This window comes from Amia ocellicauda, chromosome 16 (genome assembly GCF_036373705.1).
Source record: "Amia ocellicauda isolate fAmiCal2 chromosome 16, fAmiCal2.hap1, whole genome shotgun sequence".
Classification (NCBI taxonomy): Eukaryota; Metazoa; Chordata; class Actinopteri; order Amiiformes; family Amiidae; genus Amia; species Amia ocellicauda.
Genome location: NC_089865.1, coordinates 15,407,100 through 15,422,035, shown reverse-complemented (window position 1 = coordinate 15,422,035; position 14,936 = coordinate 15,407,100). Strand labels below are relative to the sequence as shown.

General features: G+C 41.9%; 1 protein-coding gene across 1 annotated transcript; it reads right to left on the bottom strand.

Moving 5' to 3' along the window:
- Positions 1 to 121: 121 nt before the first annotated feature.
- ankar (ankyrin and armadillo repeat containing) lies at positions 122 to 14,804 on the bottom strand. Its single transcript, XM_066688161.1, has 24 exons — positions 14,688 to 14,804; positions 13,563 to 14,191; positions 10,685 to 11,122; positions 10,304 to 10,467; positions 10,076 to 10,191; positions 9,777 to 9,957; positions 9,471 to 9,693; positions 9,125 to 9,169; positions 8,635 to 8,836; positions 7,985 to 8,193; positions 7,093 to 7,197; positions 6,419 to 6,666; positions 5,674 to 5,842; positions 5,169 to 5,410; positions 4,741 to 4,894; positions 3,344 to 3,505; positions 3,105 to 3,214; positions 2,635 to 2,757; positions 2,037 to 2,195; positions 1,723 to 1,840; positions 1,355 to 1,464; positions 973 to 1,169; positions 830 to 873; positions 122 to 543 (listed from the first exon to the last, which is right to left on the bottom strand). The coding sequence occupies exons 2-24, from the start codon at positions 14,176 to 14,178 to the stop codon at positions 329 to 331; spliced, it is 4,350 nt and encodes a 1,449-aa protein (XP_066544258.1). The 5' UTR covers positions 14,179 to 14,191; positions 14,688 to 14,804; the 3' UTR covers positions 122 to 328.
- Positions 14,805 to 14,936: the final 132 nt, after the last annotated feature.

Here is a 14,936-nt window from a genome sequence, read left to right as displayed (position 1 = left end):
TTTGTTACTGCCACTTCATGATACTTGCATCGCCAGTTGATCTCTGGAGCTTGCAAGTCAAAGCATAAGCACACAGTATCTGATAGCATTAAACAGTTACAAATGTGTTTTCTTTCCATTTTTTATTTTTCAAACTATTTCACAGGTTAGGTATGGTATTGTATTAAGTATGGTCTTACGTTTGCATTGCCAGTTGCACAGGGAAGTTTAGCCAATTAGTTCTACGTACCACATACTTTGGCAGAAATACTGGACTGTATATAAAACTATATAATGTACTGCAGACAAAGTAGCCAAGCACAATTCCAGTATAGCCTGAGCTGCTGGTTTACTCGTCCTGCTGTAGTGATGTACTGGTGTTGCTGGGCCTCTTTCTCTCCAGGGTCTGCACTGAGCTCTGTAGAGCAGTCTTTACTGTCCTCACCCGGAAGGGTGCACTTCTGTTTCTCTGAACCAGCAGCACAGGCGCAGATCTTGTCCTCAGACACTGGTGGCTCTTGAACTCATTTGAATTCTGAATGTTGCTTGTAGTCTGTGGCCTCTCTGAAATAAAATAGGAAACCTCTTTAGATTAAAGATCGTATTAAAATCCACCTTTTTCTTATATAATTCTGATCATGCTTACAGTAGTTAACAAAAATAATGGTAATCTTGGTTCTCCGCTTCCTAAAGATTTGAATATGAATACAGTTTTTTTTGTTTTTTTTTAAGTTTCAAGCATTAAATATTTTGAACTGCTACATTCTTAATCTGGGACTCAAATCCCCATCCCCAAAAAAGAAATCAAGCATTACACATGAGGTCCTTCACAAGTAATATGACAATTTACCTTTCTTATGGTGCGCTACAGGGGGGCCACCATTCACTTCCAGACTATTTAAGGGGAAGAAAACAGATTAATTTAATCATGCAATAATGGGATGAAAACCATATCACTAGCACATCATAAACTAGCCCATGCTCGTCATTTACCTGAGTGAGGGAAGCCCCACCAATTTCTGCATCTTGAATTCAGCTGTGAAGACCTGCGATATCTTGGCATCTTCACCGAGGTGCCGTATCAAGAGGTCGTATAGCCCTGGAGAGTTGCGGCACTCCACCAGCAGGAGGCGATGAGCGGGGCGGTTGAAGGAGAGGTAGCCCAGAGCACTAGCACAGGCTGTGCGAACCTGAAACACACACAGACACGGTGCAACAAGTCGTACACGTTCACAGATAGGACAACCAATCAACAGCAATGGTCAAACACAGATCGAGATGTACAATTAGTTTCAGTGTCAGTTGTGTTCATGGTCTGTGATGCAGTGTCAGTTTTTCTTTATGTACAAAGAAATGTCGGTCAGGATGTTGTTACCTCCTCTTCTTTGGCATACAAGTGGCAACACAGGTGCTCCACGGCTCCCAGCGTGACTATGGCATCAGGAATGCCTGCCCGAGTGTGAGCCAGACTGCCTAGTAGCTGTGCTGTAAGCAAAGGACACGTCAGGATTACTCAGTAAACGTCTTTTATCAACCGCCATTGGTTTCACTCAATATCATGCCATGCCAAGAAGACTTTTTCTTGTTCGCATTCTCTAGGATTCAGCACCTTGTAAACGAATGCTCAGTTTAAAGAGAGATGTCTGTTTAAAAGCTCAGTGTGAATACGACAGATCAGCGTGTGAATATGAAGTGTGTACTGTGATTGTGATGCTCAGAGTGGCGTCCTGTACCAGTGCTTACCTGTGAGAAGGACTGTGCTGCTGTTGTGGGACTGAAGGAGCTCCACTAACAGAGTGATCCCTCTGGCAGACAGAGTAACCGGATCGGATTGTGTGATGACTTTGGCTAACACAACAATCTGAAATACAAAACACATTCACCTTCACAGTGAGCACGATGTAGGTGCCATTTATTTTTCAACTTTATGCTTTTTACCATTATTTATGTGAAGAGACCAAGTTCAAATGCATTTCATTTAGAAATCCAGAGTATAATTCACCATGTATATATGTAATTACCTATGGATTAAATTCTATTACTAAATGTATGAATACCTGAAATGCAGCCTTTGCTTTCTCACATTCATTCCCAGATTGCAAAAAGGGTTCGTAAATGGTAATTGGAATTCCCCCGCTCTGCAGGATCAGAAACTGCTGGACTGTGTTGTTATATGCAAAGAGGGACACAGCATATCCCACTTCAAGGCAGATATTCTGCAAAAGAACAAATATATATATATATATACACACACAGAGAGAGAGAGAGAGAGAGAGAGAGAGAGAGATACACACATCTAGTAGATTAGCATTTACTACCATTTATTGTTTAATGAAATTAAAATGTAAAGCTCACTGTGGACTACCTTAATAATTGTCGATACATTATAAAATATCTGTCAACCAATTAAAGGAAAAAAAGGTTCAATTTCAATATTAAGTTAATGGTTATATATATTTGTTTGGTTGCTTTAGTAGTGGTTTGATCATTCAAATTTCAGATCAAACAAGCATAATGGGTAATGCAACTAGGGTCTAGAACAGTCTCTAACCAGAATGGCTCCTATAATTTCTGGGAACATATATCATGTACTGGGATAGAGATAAAAGTCTTAACTGATTATCAGGACACAAACTGTGCATGTTATGCAGTTACTTGGTGTTGTGTGTGGAGCAGCTCCAGGATGGTGCCGTAGTTGAAAGCTCCCTCACTGCAGAGCGCAGACTGCAGCTCTCGGTTCCCCAGTACAATGCAGGCCAGACTCTGAGCCACCTGGACCTGGGGACGAACACACAGCACTCTCTTCAGTAGCATGTGCATTTCATGCATGGATGTCATTCTTTTCCTTCCTCTAATTTATTACACCAGTTAACACACCATACCTTTAACTGTGCTGCTATATATAACTTTAGTGTTAATTATAATGACCATCACTCACCAATTCACACAGTAAAGGCAAATACTGTCCGGTATGCTGAGACAAGTCTAATTTGAGATCACCACTGTTTTTTCAGCCAGTGTGGGTGCACTTCTCTTAAACTAGTATTAATTGCAAGATGGGCTGTATAAGTAAATCTCACTTAATGCTACCGTTCAGCGTCCTTGATTGCAACTGTCGTAATTACCCTGATCTGAAGAGATCTCGTCTGTTGCATTAGTAACTCAACCAGAATGGGAATGGCCTTCTCCTCTGCAATGGTTTTCTGACTGCTAGGATTGCTGGTATGTGCTACTCCTGAAATCGGCAAAAATAAACCAAAAATGAAACGGTGAAAACAAAGCTTTAAGTACACTTCACTTAAGCACAATTTCCATTCACTTCACAGTGACACTGCACAATGACACAGCACAAGGCAGCACACACCCACACACATGGAGCCCAGGGCCTGGATGACACTGAGGAGTGTCCTCTCTGCTGTCCGAGGGCTCCGCAGCAGGCGCACGAGCGGGGGCACTGCGTTTTCCCGGCAGATCCCATCCTGGTACGCTCTGCTGTGGTGACTCAGCGCAATCACTGCCTGGCAACCTAACACCCATCATGAGAATAAAACTTGATTAGTGCTTCTATTTCCCTCTTGTTGACAAACTACCCTCTTGGGAAGGTCAAACATGTTAATTAAGCAACCAGTCATCAACACTTTACAAAACTTTTTTTTAAATCTAAGAAGACTAAACAGGGCATCTTAAATATATAAATATATCATAGTAACAAGATGTTCGGAGAAGGGGAGAGTTTCAGTTGATTTGTTTCTACTGCAATTCAAAAGACAGCTGCTGCAGAGACGGGTCTAGACAGAGCTCCTGTGGCGTGTCTCACTCGGATGTTCCAGACGCTGCGCTCGGGGCAGGCTGATCTGAACATATCAAGCTGGCAGAGGTGTTGGTTCCTAAAAAAAGCCCTGCTTAACAAGAGCATTCAGGATGCCAGGTCGTATCTCTTGTAAAGGAAAGGAAGGTATGTGTTTGGAATCCCAATGGAGGCCTGCATTCCTGAATGCATGCCTTCCTCAATAATGAGTCTAGCAGATAAATGTTCCTGAAATACAGGACTAGCTGGCCAGCCATCCTGGCCAGTGGCAGGGAGTAGGGCAGGGAGTAGGGCAGGGAGTAGGTCCAGCAGATTGCGGGGTGCCCCTTTTCTTTGGGTCGATAAATTAAATCTTTACATAGCTCACCCAAATAAATAATCCGCATTTGGCACAGCTACTTTTATGATCTAGGTTGCATAATCTCTGGACTGCTAACCTGGGCTTCCAAATGCAAGATTACTTTTTATTATTATTATTATTATTATTAACAGCCACTGTAAAATCAATTATTGTTTTCTTCAAACTATAAAACTCATTTGGATATGTGTATAATGATCAGTATATAAAGTTCGTAAAAACATCAAGGGATATTTTTCTGAGTGTTAGATAGATGAATATTATATTTTACAAAGTGTCAAACTTCTATACTATTTACAAAGAACAATCATGTGTATCCTGAGGAATCCTTAATATCTGTATTGCATAGATTTTATCTTTACATTAATAGCTTAGCAATTAAAATTATAGAAATGGTTTGCCAAAAACTGGGCCTCTTTCTCATGTCACAATGTACAGTGGCTCAGCACTCTTGTGGTCTAAATATTAATGTTTTCAACGTTAGGATAGGTTTATTTAATAGCAAGCATAGCACTTTCAGCCGAACATACTTCACTGAACAACATTTGATAACAGTAAAGAATTTGGAATTGTGCTTCTGTAAGTTATACCTTACCAACATATTGCATTTTGTCAGATGAAGAGTAAAGGAGGTCCAAAATGAAATGGTATCCAATGTGCTCTGCCATTATTTTCTGCTGCTTCAGAGTCTGTCCTGCCAGAGCCCATAGGGAAACGGCGCCTTGCTCCCTCACCTCCTGCTGGAACACCTGAACACACAAGGGATGCCCCGTCAGAATTATCTTTGCCAGTACAGCAGTACCACTGAAACCATTAGGCTCACATGATAACATAATCTCAGTTTTTTACACTTTTCAGTGAAAACCAAAAGAAGGTAACACTATTGTAATTGTATATTCTATTGTACAGAGTAATATAGCAGATTATTTCATTTTGGTAATTGAACTGGATCTCTACATCTACAGACCGCTCACAGTGACAAATACTTCACTATTTCAGTTATCGTCCCATGATTCCATGTACCTTCAGAAGTCGCAGAAGATGCTTGGAGACTGACGTCTTCAGAAACTCAGCCTGGACGGCAGCATTATATTCTGCTAAAGCCTCTACAGCCATAGCTGCCTTCACCTGCACTGCCATCTTCCTCCCACGGAGGATGCTGACAAGAGGCCTGATGGCTCCAGCAGCACAAACAGCATCCTGGTTCTGTGGGTTCCCCCGGGCCAGCTCTGCCAGGGCAGCAGACGACACAGCCTGCAGCACCTCTGTCGGACACAACACAGTCTGTACTAGGACAGGGCATGTTATACTCACAGAAAACACGTTGTAGAACTGGTATCTTATACACGCTCCCCATAATTCTCCCCGTCATCGTAATTCAAATCATTACAGGATGCAAATAACATGGCAGTTATAACTGGTTAAACTAGGCTGCTTGTTACTAGCAGTGCATTTCTCAAGGCCAACTGTCCTTGTCTACTATTATGTTGACACACAAGACAAAGCTCTCAGACTCATGGAGCAGTACCTGATTTGATAGCCAGGAACTCCACAAGCGGTGGGATCGCTCCCTCCCGGGCCACTTGGCTCTGGTTGTCAGTGCTGTGCAGACACAGGGCTCGCACACAGTTCACCACACCCACCAACACGTCCTCCAGCTCCGAACGCAGCAGCCGCACCACTGGGGCCACCCCACCCTGAGACGAGCCAGAGCACCGAACATCAGCTCACCTTCTACCACTACATCCATCACTCGGTAAAAACTCACCAGTAGCAATCTCTAACAGTCTCTATGCTTATTTGAGTAAAATATCACTTTGGGAAAACTATTAAAAATCCCATAACATGTATACATTAAATCAAAAGCTAAGTTGGCAAATATTAATTTGTTAGCAACACTCTGAAACATATTCACCAATTTTCACCAATAATCTGGATAGACAAATTACATGGATTAAATGAATGTGATGTAAATGTGTGTAAACACTGTATTTAATTATTGTATTTGAAGAAATATTTTGCTCTTATGAGTAATCCCTTAAAACGAGAGGTGAGTTCAGAGATGCTGATGAAAGGGCACTGTAATTACCATCTTGTCTGGAAAGTATCTGCCCACTGCATTTATGCAATTCTAATCACAGACTGCCTTGTTAATGGTGTTGTGATTATAAGACGCTGTAATAGTAGTTAATAGTAGTTAATTAATTTGCTGTAGGTGTAACAGTCTATCTTCCCATTGGGCTGTACTTTTCCCGAAAAATGGCCAGGCTCACCAGCTGGGCGATGAGGGCCTGGTAGTGGGGGTTGTGTGTAGCCAGGTCTGCCAGGATGACAGCACAGCGTGACTGGAGCTCAGGCATGGGGCTACCCAGGAGCTGCACCAGCACGGGCACAGCCCCGCTCTCCACCAGCTCGACGGCCACCGCTGCCTGCTCAGACACGTTGCACACCACCGCCGCCGCCACGCACTGCAGGGTCGGCCGCCCGCTGCGCAGTAAATCCATCAGAGCAGGGATTCCACCTAGGAGCAAAGTGGAAAGAATCTGAGAAATGGACGGCCGCTAAATCAGACACAACACTTAGTCAGAAGTTGGAAGGGATTTTTTTTTTTTCTAAATGATTTGTGCAGCCCTTTCTGAATTATAGAGTACGACCGCAGTCAATATGATAAGGTTGTGTTGCCCAAAAGTCAGGTAAGCAGCTATTATATTTTAATGTAAGTATTAGAGGTATTTGTGGACTCCAGGACAATTTTGTGGGCATTTTGATGTCTGTACATTTTAATGTTTGTGCTGTTATTTTTGTAGGCTTCTTCTAGAAATCTAATTTTACATTTGGGTTAAAAATAGTACATTCTATTTAAAAAAATTAAAAGCTTAGCGGTTTTTAGTTTTTTTTGTTTGTAATCATGGCACAGGTATCAGTGTTCTGCAGTGGGCGCTTTTACCAGCATCCATCATGTCTTTCCAGAATAATTCTTCTGCCAAACAGAGGACCTCCAGACAGCGGACTGCCATCTCCTTCCGACTGTAAGCCTCACTCCGAAGCATTCCTAGCAATAGGCAGGGGAGAAATATGTAACATGGATACCTTTTAGGGAGTGTTTGATAACTAACCATTATCTGCTACAGCGTCCCTAGGAGATACGGAGACATAGCTGATTTAGCGAAGATATCCACAACAACTGTCTTTGTACGTGAGGGAAAGAAGGATTAGTTTTGCACATTGAATACTATATAAAACAAATCAGCATATGATAATACAATCATTGACAACAATAAAATATCAAGAAAATAATTCTGTAGACTGTAACAATTCAATAATATCAGGTACAGCAATTTATATTCAGAGATGAGAAGTGGGGGGGAGCTATTTGTACAATGATGCCAACATAAAATACTAATTACTGTTCTGTCAGTGTCTCAAAGGCATGCTAATGTCTCCTTAGAGTACTGGCTAAAAACTGCAATAGAAAATCAAAGGGGATTTGACATTCAGAAAAACATGTGAAAGCTTTCTTTCAAAGTATATTATATTCCACCTTCACAAGAAAGGAAAGGATGGCAATGATGAATGTGTGTACACTCAACAAGCGCACTTGTTGTCAGGATGGGTGCTATTGTGTGTGCAGTGATACATGCCACTGTTCCTCCAGATTTTCAATCTCATGTCAGCAATCAGAGACAACCTGGTATGGATCAATTGAAAACATCGAAACAGAGCTATGACCTGGATTACAATGCAAAACCAATAAAACTGACAGGCTTAGGGAAATGTCATAAATCCGTGATTTGAGATCATAACATTCCACTGTGCTGTGATTTAAACACACCGCATACCTACGAGAAGTTTCCAGACTGGGAGATCTTCTAAATCCAGTTGAATTAGATGCCTGAGGCTCCGAGTATGAAAGTATAGCACTGCCAGCTGCACCACGTTGTTTCCTTGGCTGTCTTTTCTCCTCCAGTCAGCCCCAATGGACAGGAGGTAGTCCAAGGCCTCCACTGAGCCAGAGGTGGCTGCCAGTAGAAGTGGTGTACAGCGATACCTAATACATACATAGGAATCACTGTGATGTTGTTTGCTGAATCTACAGGAAAAAAAACTGCCAAATACTGCATGCTTATAGACAATAGCAGGTGGTATGGAAGATACAGCATTACAGCTACTGCTTTAGAATCTACCATTAATGTCTGACATGAATTTGTATAGAGGCATATCACAAGGCTATGTTAAACCTCCACATGGGGGCAGCCCCACACTGCAAATGTCATTTTACTCTGCCGTTCTTGAGATAATTAAGGGCCTTTAGTCAGCTCACAGTCAACGTGAGGAGTTTGGTATTCGTTTTCTAAAAACACAAAATAAAAATTGTTTACAACAATTTACAAACATACCCCATACCATTAACGGACTCCATTTTTAAGACCCCAAAGAGTATGTGCATTATTGAATTGTGTTCTGGAGACAATTAACAAAACCATCTTACGCAGCAGCCGTCTCCATCTCCAACAGAGCGGGATCTTTTCTGCACAGAGCTCGGAGACAGGCGACATGGCCAAAATAAGCTGCAAAATGGGCTGCAGTCCAGCCTCTCCTATCCACCAGTCTATAGTCAGCTTGGAGAGCCAGCAGGCAGTTCAGTGCTTCCAGAGAGCCACACTTTGCAGCTAAATGCAGAGGAGTGGGTCCTGAGATTACAGAAGATTATTAATGTAGCTTTGCACTCATACCATTAGCATAGGACCCATTAACTATACAAAATGGGACATTCTAGAATGCAAAATGCTTACATTCCAAAAGCAAAACAGATATGTGTTACTATAAAAAATATTTCAAATTAAAGTATTGGTAATTTATATTTTACATTCATAAAAATCCCTGTGTCAATAAAAACTTAATACAATTAATTAACATGTTTAAATTAGTAAGTTTAGTACACTAAATAGATGTATTATATTAAAATAATGATAATGCACCTGTTCTCTCTCTCAGTTGTCCTCCAGTGCTGGTCAGTGACTTTACTAAAACACACAAAAATACTTTAGAAAAGACCTACATACAGTTATAGCCAAAAAACTATCCTTGTTTAGGTGAATGGACACTACATTGTGGTATATAAAACCTCGGGAATTGTCAATTATTAAAAAAATATCACCCATGTGTGGGAGTGCGAGAGCTGATGTGTATCAATTTGTGTGAGAGTGTGAAAGGATGCAGGATGTATGTGTGTGTGTGTGTGTGTGTGTGTGTGACAAGTTTTCGAAGTGAGTGAGTGAGGAAGTGAGTGTGTGTGTGTGTGTGTGTGTGTGTGTGTGGTCTGACCTGCCCGAATGAAGCGGTCACTACGCCTCTGGTTGAGGCTGATTCCAGCAGTGGCCAGCTGACAGATGATGGGTGCCTGGTTGTGCAGGGCGGCATGGTGCAGGAGGGAGTAGCCCTGCTCGTCCAGAACACCCAGACGCGAAGGAGGGTTCCTACGGCACAGCGTGTGGAACACTGCCACCAGCCCCCTCTCCGCAGCAGCTTTCAGACCAAATGGTAAACTCTAATACAGATTGAAAGGCAGGGAGATTAAGGCCAACAGTCAGTGCTGTCTGGCCAAACAAACACTAAAACTCAGCTCCTTACCTTACACTGTATTGCTTTTTTATAGCCGAATGTTTTCTTGAATTGTTCATGCAATTGAATATCATTTAGTGGCAGTCTTTTAGTCTTCAGAGCTGTGATGGCATTACTCAGGGCTTCCCACCACTGGACCTTGTTTGACTGTGGGTAGAACGTCTCTATCTCAATGGAAATCACATAGTAGCTGCAATAAACAAATACAGGTGTTTTAGGGTTACATTATACAAATGAATGGCCTTTAATGTAATGTAATTTAATGTAATGCATATTTGTCCTGATTGATTAAATACTTAGGAACCTGCCTTCTCCCGTCAATCTGCCTCACAGGTAAGGGGTAATGTTCCCTGTAAGGCACATCCTGAGTAAGCAATCCACTTAAATGATCTGTTGCAAGACTCTGTAGATCATCAAAGGCTTCCTATTAGAAAGAAAAAACAAAATGGTGTATGATAAGAAAAAATGTTCCATGCAAAGAGGGGCAGATGAAAAGGCTTTTTTCCTGAGAGCTGTGTTATTTTTCTTCTTCTTACCTTTATTTCCTCAGGGATGTCCTCCAGAGCAGGGGTTCCAATATCAAACTCTATACTGCCATGGACATGGAAGTACTCATTGGGTTTGTACTGGAAATGCTTACAGGTAAAAGCTGGGCCAAGGAGGAGTGGGGGCAATTCCCTTTCTGTCTTCAGTTTATCTTCTACAAAACAAAAATATGAATCAAAAAGACAGGGAAAATCATAAAACCAGATTGAAAAAAGGTACTGATTATAAATATTTATTATGTGGTAAATGAGTGATCTTTGGCTTTTTAATCTTATATTTCAATATATATTTTATAATAATAATTTATTCTGTTTGGAGGGTTCTACTTTCTCAGTGATGGGCACACGGGTCGCAAGGCTACTGTTGTTTACCAGAAAGAGATGGGAGCAGTCGAGATATATCTGGGACCTTCATTTTCTTCTTCAATCCAACCAGAAAAGGCACCAGAAAAGTTATTATCTGCAGGTAAGCCACGTCTTTGCAGATCTCCATTTTCCTTTTGAGACACTTTTTCACCAGCTTCTCGTGGCACGTCAGTCTCTGCTGGAGCATCTGATAGGTGGCGAGATCCAGTTTATCCTCTGTGAGCCTCACCACATTCTCCAGGTTGTACGTTCCTTCAAACACAAACAGGTTGTCGTGCTGCTTCACACACTGGAGGAAGGAGGTCAGCTTTAGAAGGACACTCTCTGAATACTGCATAAAGAGTTTCTCCGCTTCTGGGGTGTTGGGTTCATAGGTTGGATCCTCATTAGTCTTTTCGTGATATATCCCCTGATAAGATGAATCTTCTGAGATGTCCATTAAACCTGACAGAGAAAGCAAACACGTTTCACATGATTCACAAGATTAAAATAAAGTATAAATAGCTTTCTAGGCAGTCTTGACCATATATCTAAAATGTTAGTTTATTTGTTTTGCTTACCACATATTGGTAATTTATTCATGGGTATAGATACATACAGACGGGTGACAAATTAAAGGACAAACCTGCATAAATAAGTGGAGGAACATAACGAATGCAGATGCCTCCAAAGAGGTGTACTGCATGATACAATTACGCAATTAACATCCGATCATGCTCTGTGGCATGTATACAAATGGTGAGCAGGCCCAGCTGACCTCGATTTTGGATCAAGATGACAAGACGAAAGGATCTAAGTGCCTTATTGTGTCATTATTGGGGCACAAATGGCAGGAGCTTCAATCACAAAGATTGCTTAACTGGTTATTGTTCTCAACAAGTGGGCAAGTGCATGTGTGGCAACACCAAGAGAACGGTACAGTCCTGACTGCTTGACACCTACAGTGAGAGGGTTTGGCTGCTGTGGGGGGCATTTTCCTGGCATGGTTTGGGTCCACTTGTCCCCTTAGAGGGAAGGGTCACTGCAAATCATTACAAAGTGATTCGGAGTGATCACCTTTATCCTATGGTGAAACATTTCTATCCTGATGGGAGTGGTCTCTCCCAGGATGACGGTGCCCCCATCCACAGGGCACGAGGGGTCACTGAATGGTTTGATGGGTATGACAATTATGTGAATCGTGCTATGGCCTTCACAGTCACCAGATCTCAACCTAACTGAACACCTATGGCAGATTTTGGACCGACGTGTTAGACCGCGCTCTCCACCACCACCATCAACACACAGAGTGAGGGACTATCTTTTGGAAGAATGGTGTTCATCCCTCCAGTAGAGGTCAGAGACTCGTAGAATCTATGCCAAGGCACATTGATGTTGTTCTGGCAGCTCATGGTTCCTAACACCTTACCGAGACACTTTAGTTTTTTTTTGTTTTTTTTTTCCTTTAAATTTGTCACCCATATGTACATACATACAGTACTGTGCAAAAGTTTTAGGCAGGTGTGAAAAAATGCTGTAAAGGAAGAATGCTTTCAAAAATAGACACGTTAATAGATTATATTTATCAAACAGAAGAAAAATCTACATCAAATCAATATTTAGTGTGACCACCCTTTGCCTTCAAAACAACATCAATTCTTCTAGGTACACTTGCACACAGTTTGTGAAGGAACTCAGCAGGTAGGTTGGCCCAAACATCTTGGAGAACTAACCACAGTTCTTTGGGGATTCTGGCAGCCTCAGTTGCTTCTCTCTCCATGTAATCCCAGACAGACTCGATGTTGAGATCAGGGCTCTGTGGGGTTCATACCATCACTTCCAGGACTCCTTGTTCTTTACGCTGAAGATAGTTCTTAATGACTATCACTGTATATTTGAGGCCGTTGTCATGCTGCAGAATAAATTTGGGGCCAATCAGATGCCTCCCTGATGGTACTGCATGATGGATAAATATCTGCCTGTACTTCTCAGCATTGAGGAGACCATTAATTCTGACCAAATCCCCAACTCCATTTGCAGAAATGCAGCCCCAAACTTGCAAGGAACCTCCGCCATGCTTCACTGTTGCCTGCAGACACTCATTTGGGTACCGCTCTCCAGCCCTTCGGCGAACAAACTGGGTTCTGCTACAGACAAATATTTAAAAAGTTGACTCATCAGTCCAGAGCACCTGCTCTCATTTTTCTGCACCCCAGTTCCTGTGTTTTCATGCATAGTTGAGTCGCTTGGCCTGGTTTCCACTTCAAAAGTATGGCTTTTTTGCCACAAGTCATCCATGAAGGCCACTTCTGACGAGACTTCTCCAGACAGTAGATGGGTATACCAGGGTCCCATTGTTTTCTGCCAATTCTGAGTTGATGGCACTGCTGGACATCTTCCGATTGTGAAGGGATGTAAGCATGATGCGTCTCATCTGCTGCAGTAAGGTTCCTTGGCCGACCACTGTGTCTACGGTCCTCAATGTTGCCTGTTTCTTTGTGCTTCTTCAAAAGAGCACATCTGGAAACCCCTGTCTGTCTTGACATTTCTGCCTTGCTAATACAGTATAACTTGTGTCTTGTTGCTGTGCTGTCTTGCCATGCTGTATGACTTTTGACAGTAAACTGTCTTCAGCTTATTAGCTGAGTTTGGCTGTTCCTCACCCAGAATTTTGAAGCCAAAGGGTGGTCACACCAAATACAGATTTGATTTAGATTTTTCTTCTGTTCACTCACTTTGCATTTAGTTAATTGATAAATATAATCTATTAACGTCTATTTTTGAAAGCATTCTTACTTTACAGCATTTTTTCATGCCTGCATAAAACTTTTGCACAGTACTGTACATACATACATACATACATACAAAATACACAATAATACTCTGGTATTTTTTTAATCTTCACCTGCTGTAAGAAATTCTGCAAACACATCTTTCTTCGTCTGTGGTACTCCACTGGCATCGACATCCATGCTGGATCGCCACAGTTCAGAAAATCGCATCCTTTTCTCTTTGGGAATAAATGCGCCGTGCCAGAGTGCTTTAACCATATAATCTATGTTGATCAGAATCTGTCCTACTTTTGTATCATAATAAGCGGGCGTTAGCTGACATGAAGTGCTTTGGTCATAGTTGGGTTCAAGGCTGATGAATGGGATTTGATTGAAGCAGTATATGCCAGTCACAAGTTCCCTTACAATCTGGTGTATGACCTTATAGTCCAAAGACACTCGGGGATCTACTGGTGCAAGAATGACTGCGTTTGGGAGGGTGAAGTTTTTCATGTGTTTTATAATCCCAGGAGGCAGCTCGGCAGGTAGGCTGAAGTCTTCACTGCAGAGCACCCAGCTGCTGGACGCCAGGCTGAGTAACTCCTGGACCTCTCTGCGGTCATACTTTTCAAAGAAGGCGTTTGCATTTCTCTGGGCCGCCAGTGCAGCAATATAAGCTTCATCATCTCTTTCACCAGGGCTGGTTTGTAACGATTTGGACAAGGAACTAGAAGTTATTGAACATGCCATGTGTCTTCAATCCCTGCCAATATAATAATAACAACAGAAAGATCTCAGTATTTAATACACAAATGAACCGGTTAAACATGTCACTATTCAATTTTCAAAGATGTCTGTGTGTTTGTCCCTGATCTAAAATACCCAACGCACCTGTAGGCAATGCACACTGAGCAATGTTTATCTATTAATTTATTTTTAATCAATCTGGTGCTGGTGAATAAAAACAAAAGAAAACGACATTTAGAAACCATATATACTATTTAAATAACCTACACGTATAGTTATGTGATTGCTATATGCATTTTCTTAGTCGTATTGTGAGTTTTAACTGTAAAACAAAACAAATATTGCACACACACACAAATATTTTTTGTTTGCTGAATGGGTTGCTAAAAAGCAGAAAAGTAAATAGCTGTTCCGTAACCGTTCTACATCTTATATCTTATCTATCATCTTACATGTTAGACATATGTTTTGCAAATTAATGTACTGTTCTGTGTATAGTAGTAGTAACTTACTGTGAGTTTTTCACCGACAGCTATTGCAACGCACATCTTAGCAACCAAGGACGCACAATTCAGCCCTACGGCACAGCTGTGCACTGGTGGCAGCGAAGGGGGAGCTGTTTTCACACCAATGTGCCTCGGTTGCATGCTTTACGGCGCTTGCGTACAAGTATCGCGGTCCCGTCCGTTTCGCGCTGATTTGCGCACATGCGCGCTGCTCCACCAATGGGATGGCGGCATTCTGCAGAACTGCGGAAATCT

Coding starts and splice junctions, on each gene's coding strand:
- ankar (XM_066688161.1), bottom strand. CDS start 14,178: ATGGCATGTTCAATAACTTCTAGTTCCTTGTCCAAATCGTTACAAACC. Junction 5,411..5,673: donor GTTCCTGGCTATCAAATCAG/GTACTGCTCCAT, acceptor TGTGTCCGACAG/AGGTGCTGCAGGCTGTGTCG. Junction 1,170..1,354: donor TGTATGCCAAAGAAGAGGAG/GTAACAACATCC, acceptor TGTGTGTTTCAG/GTTCGCACAGCCTGTGCTAG.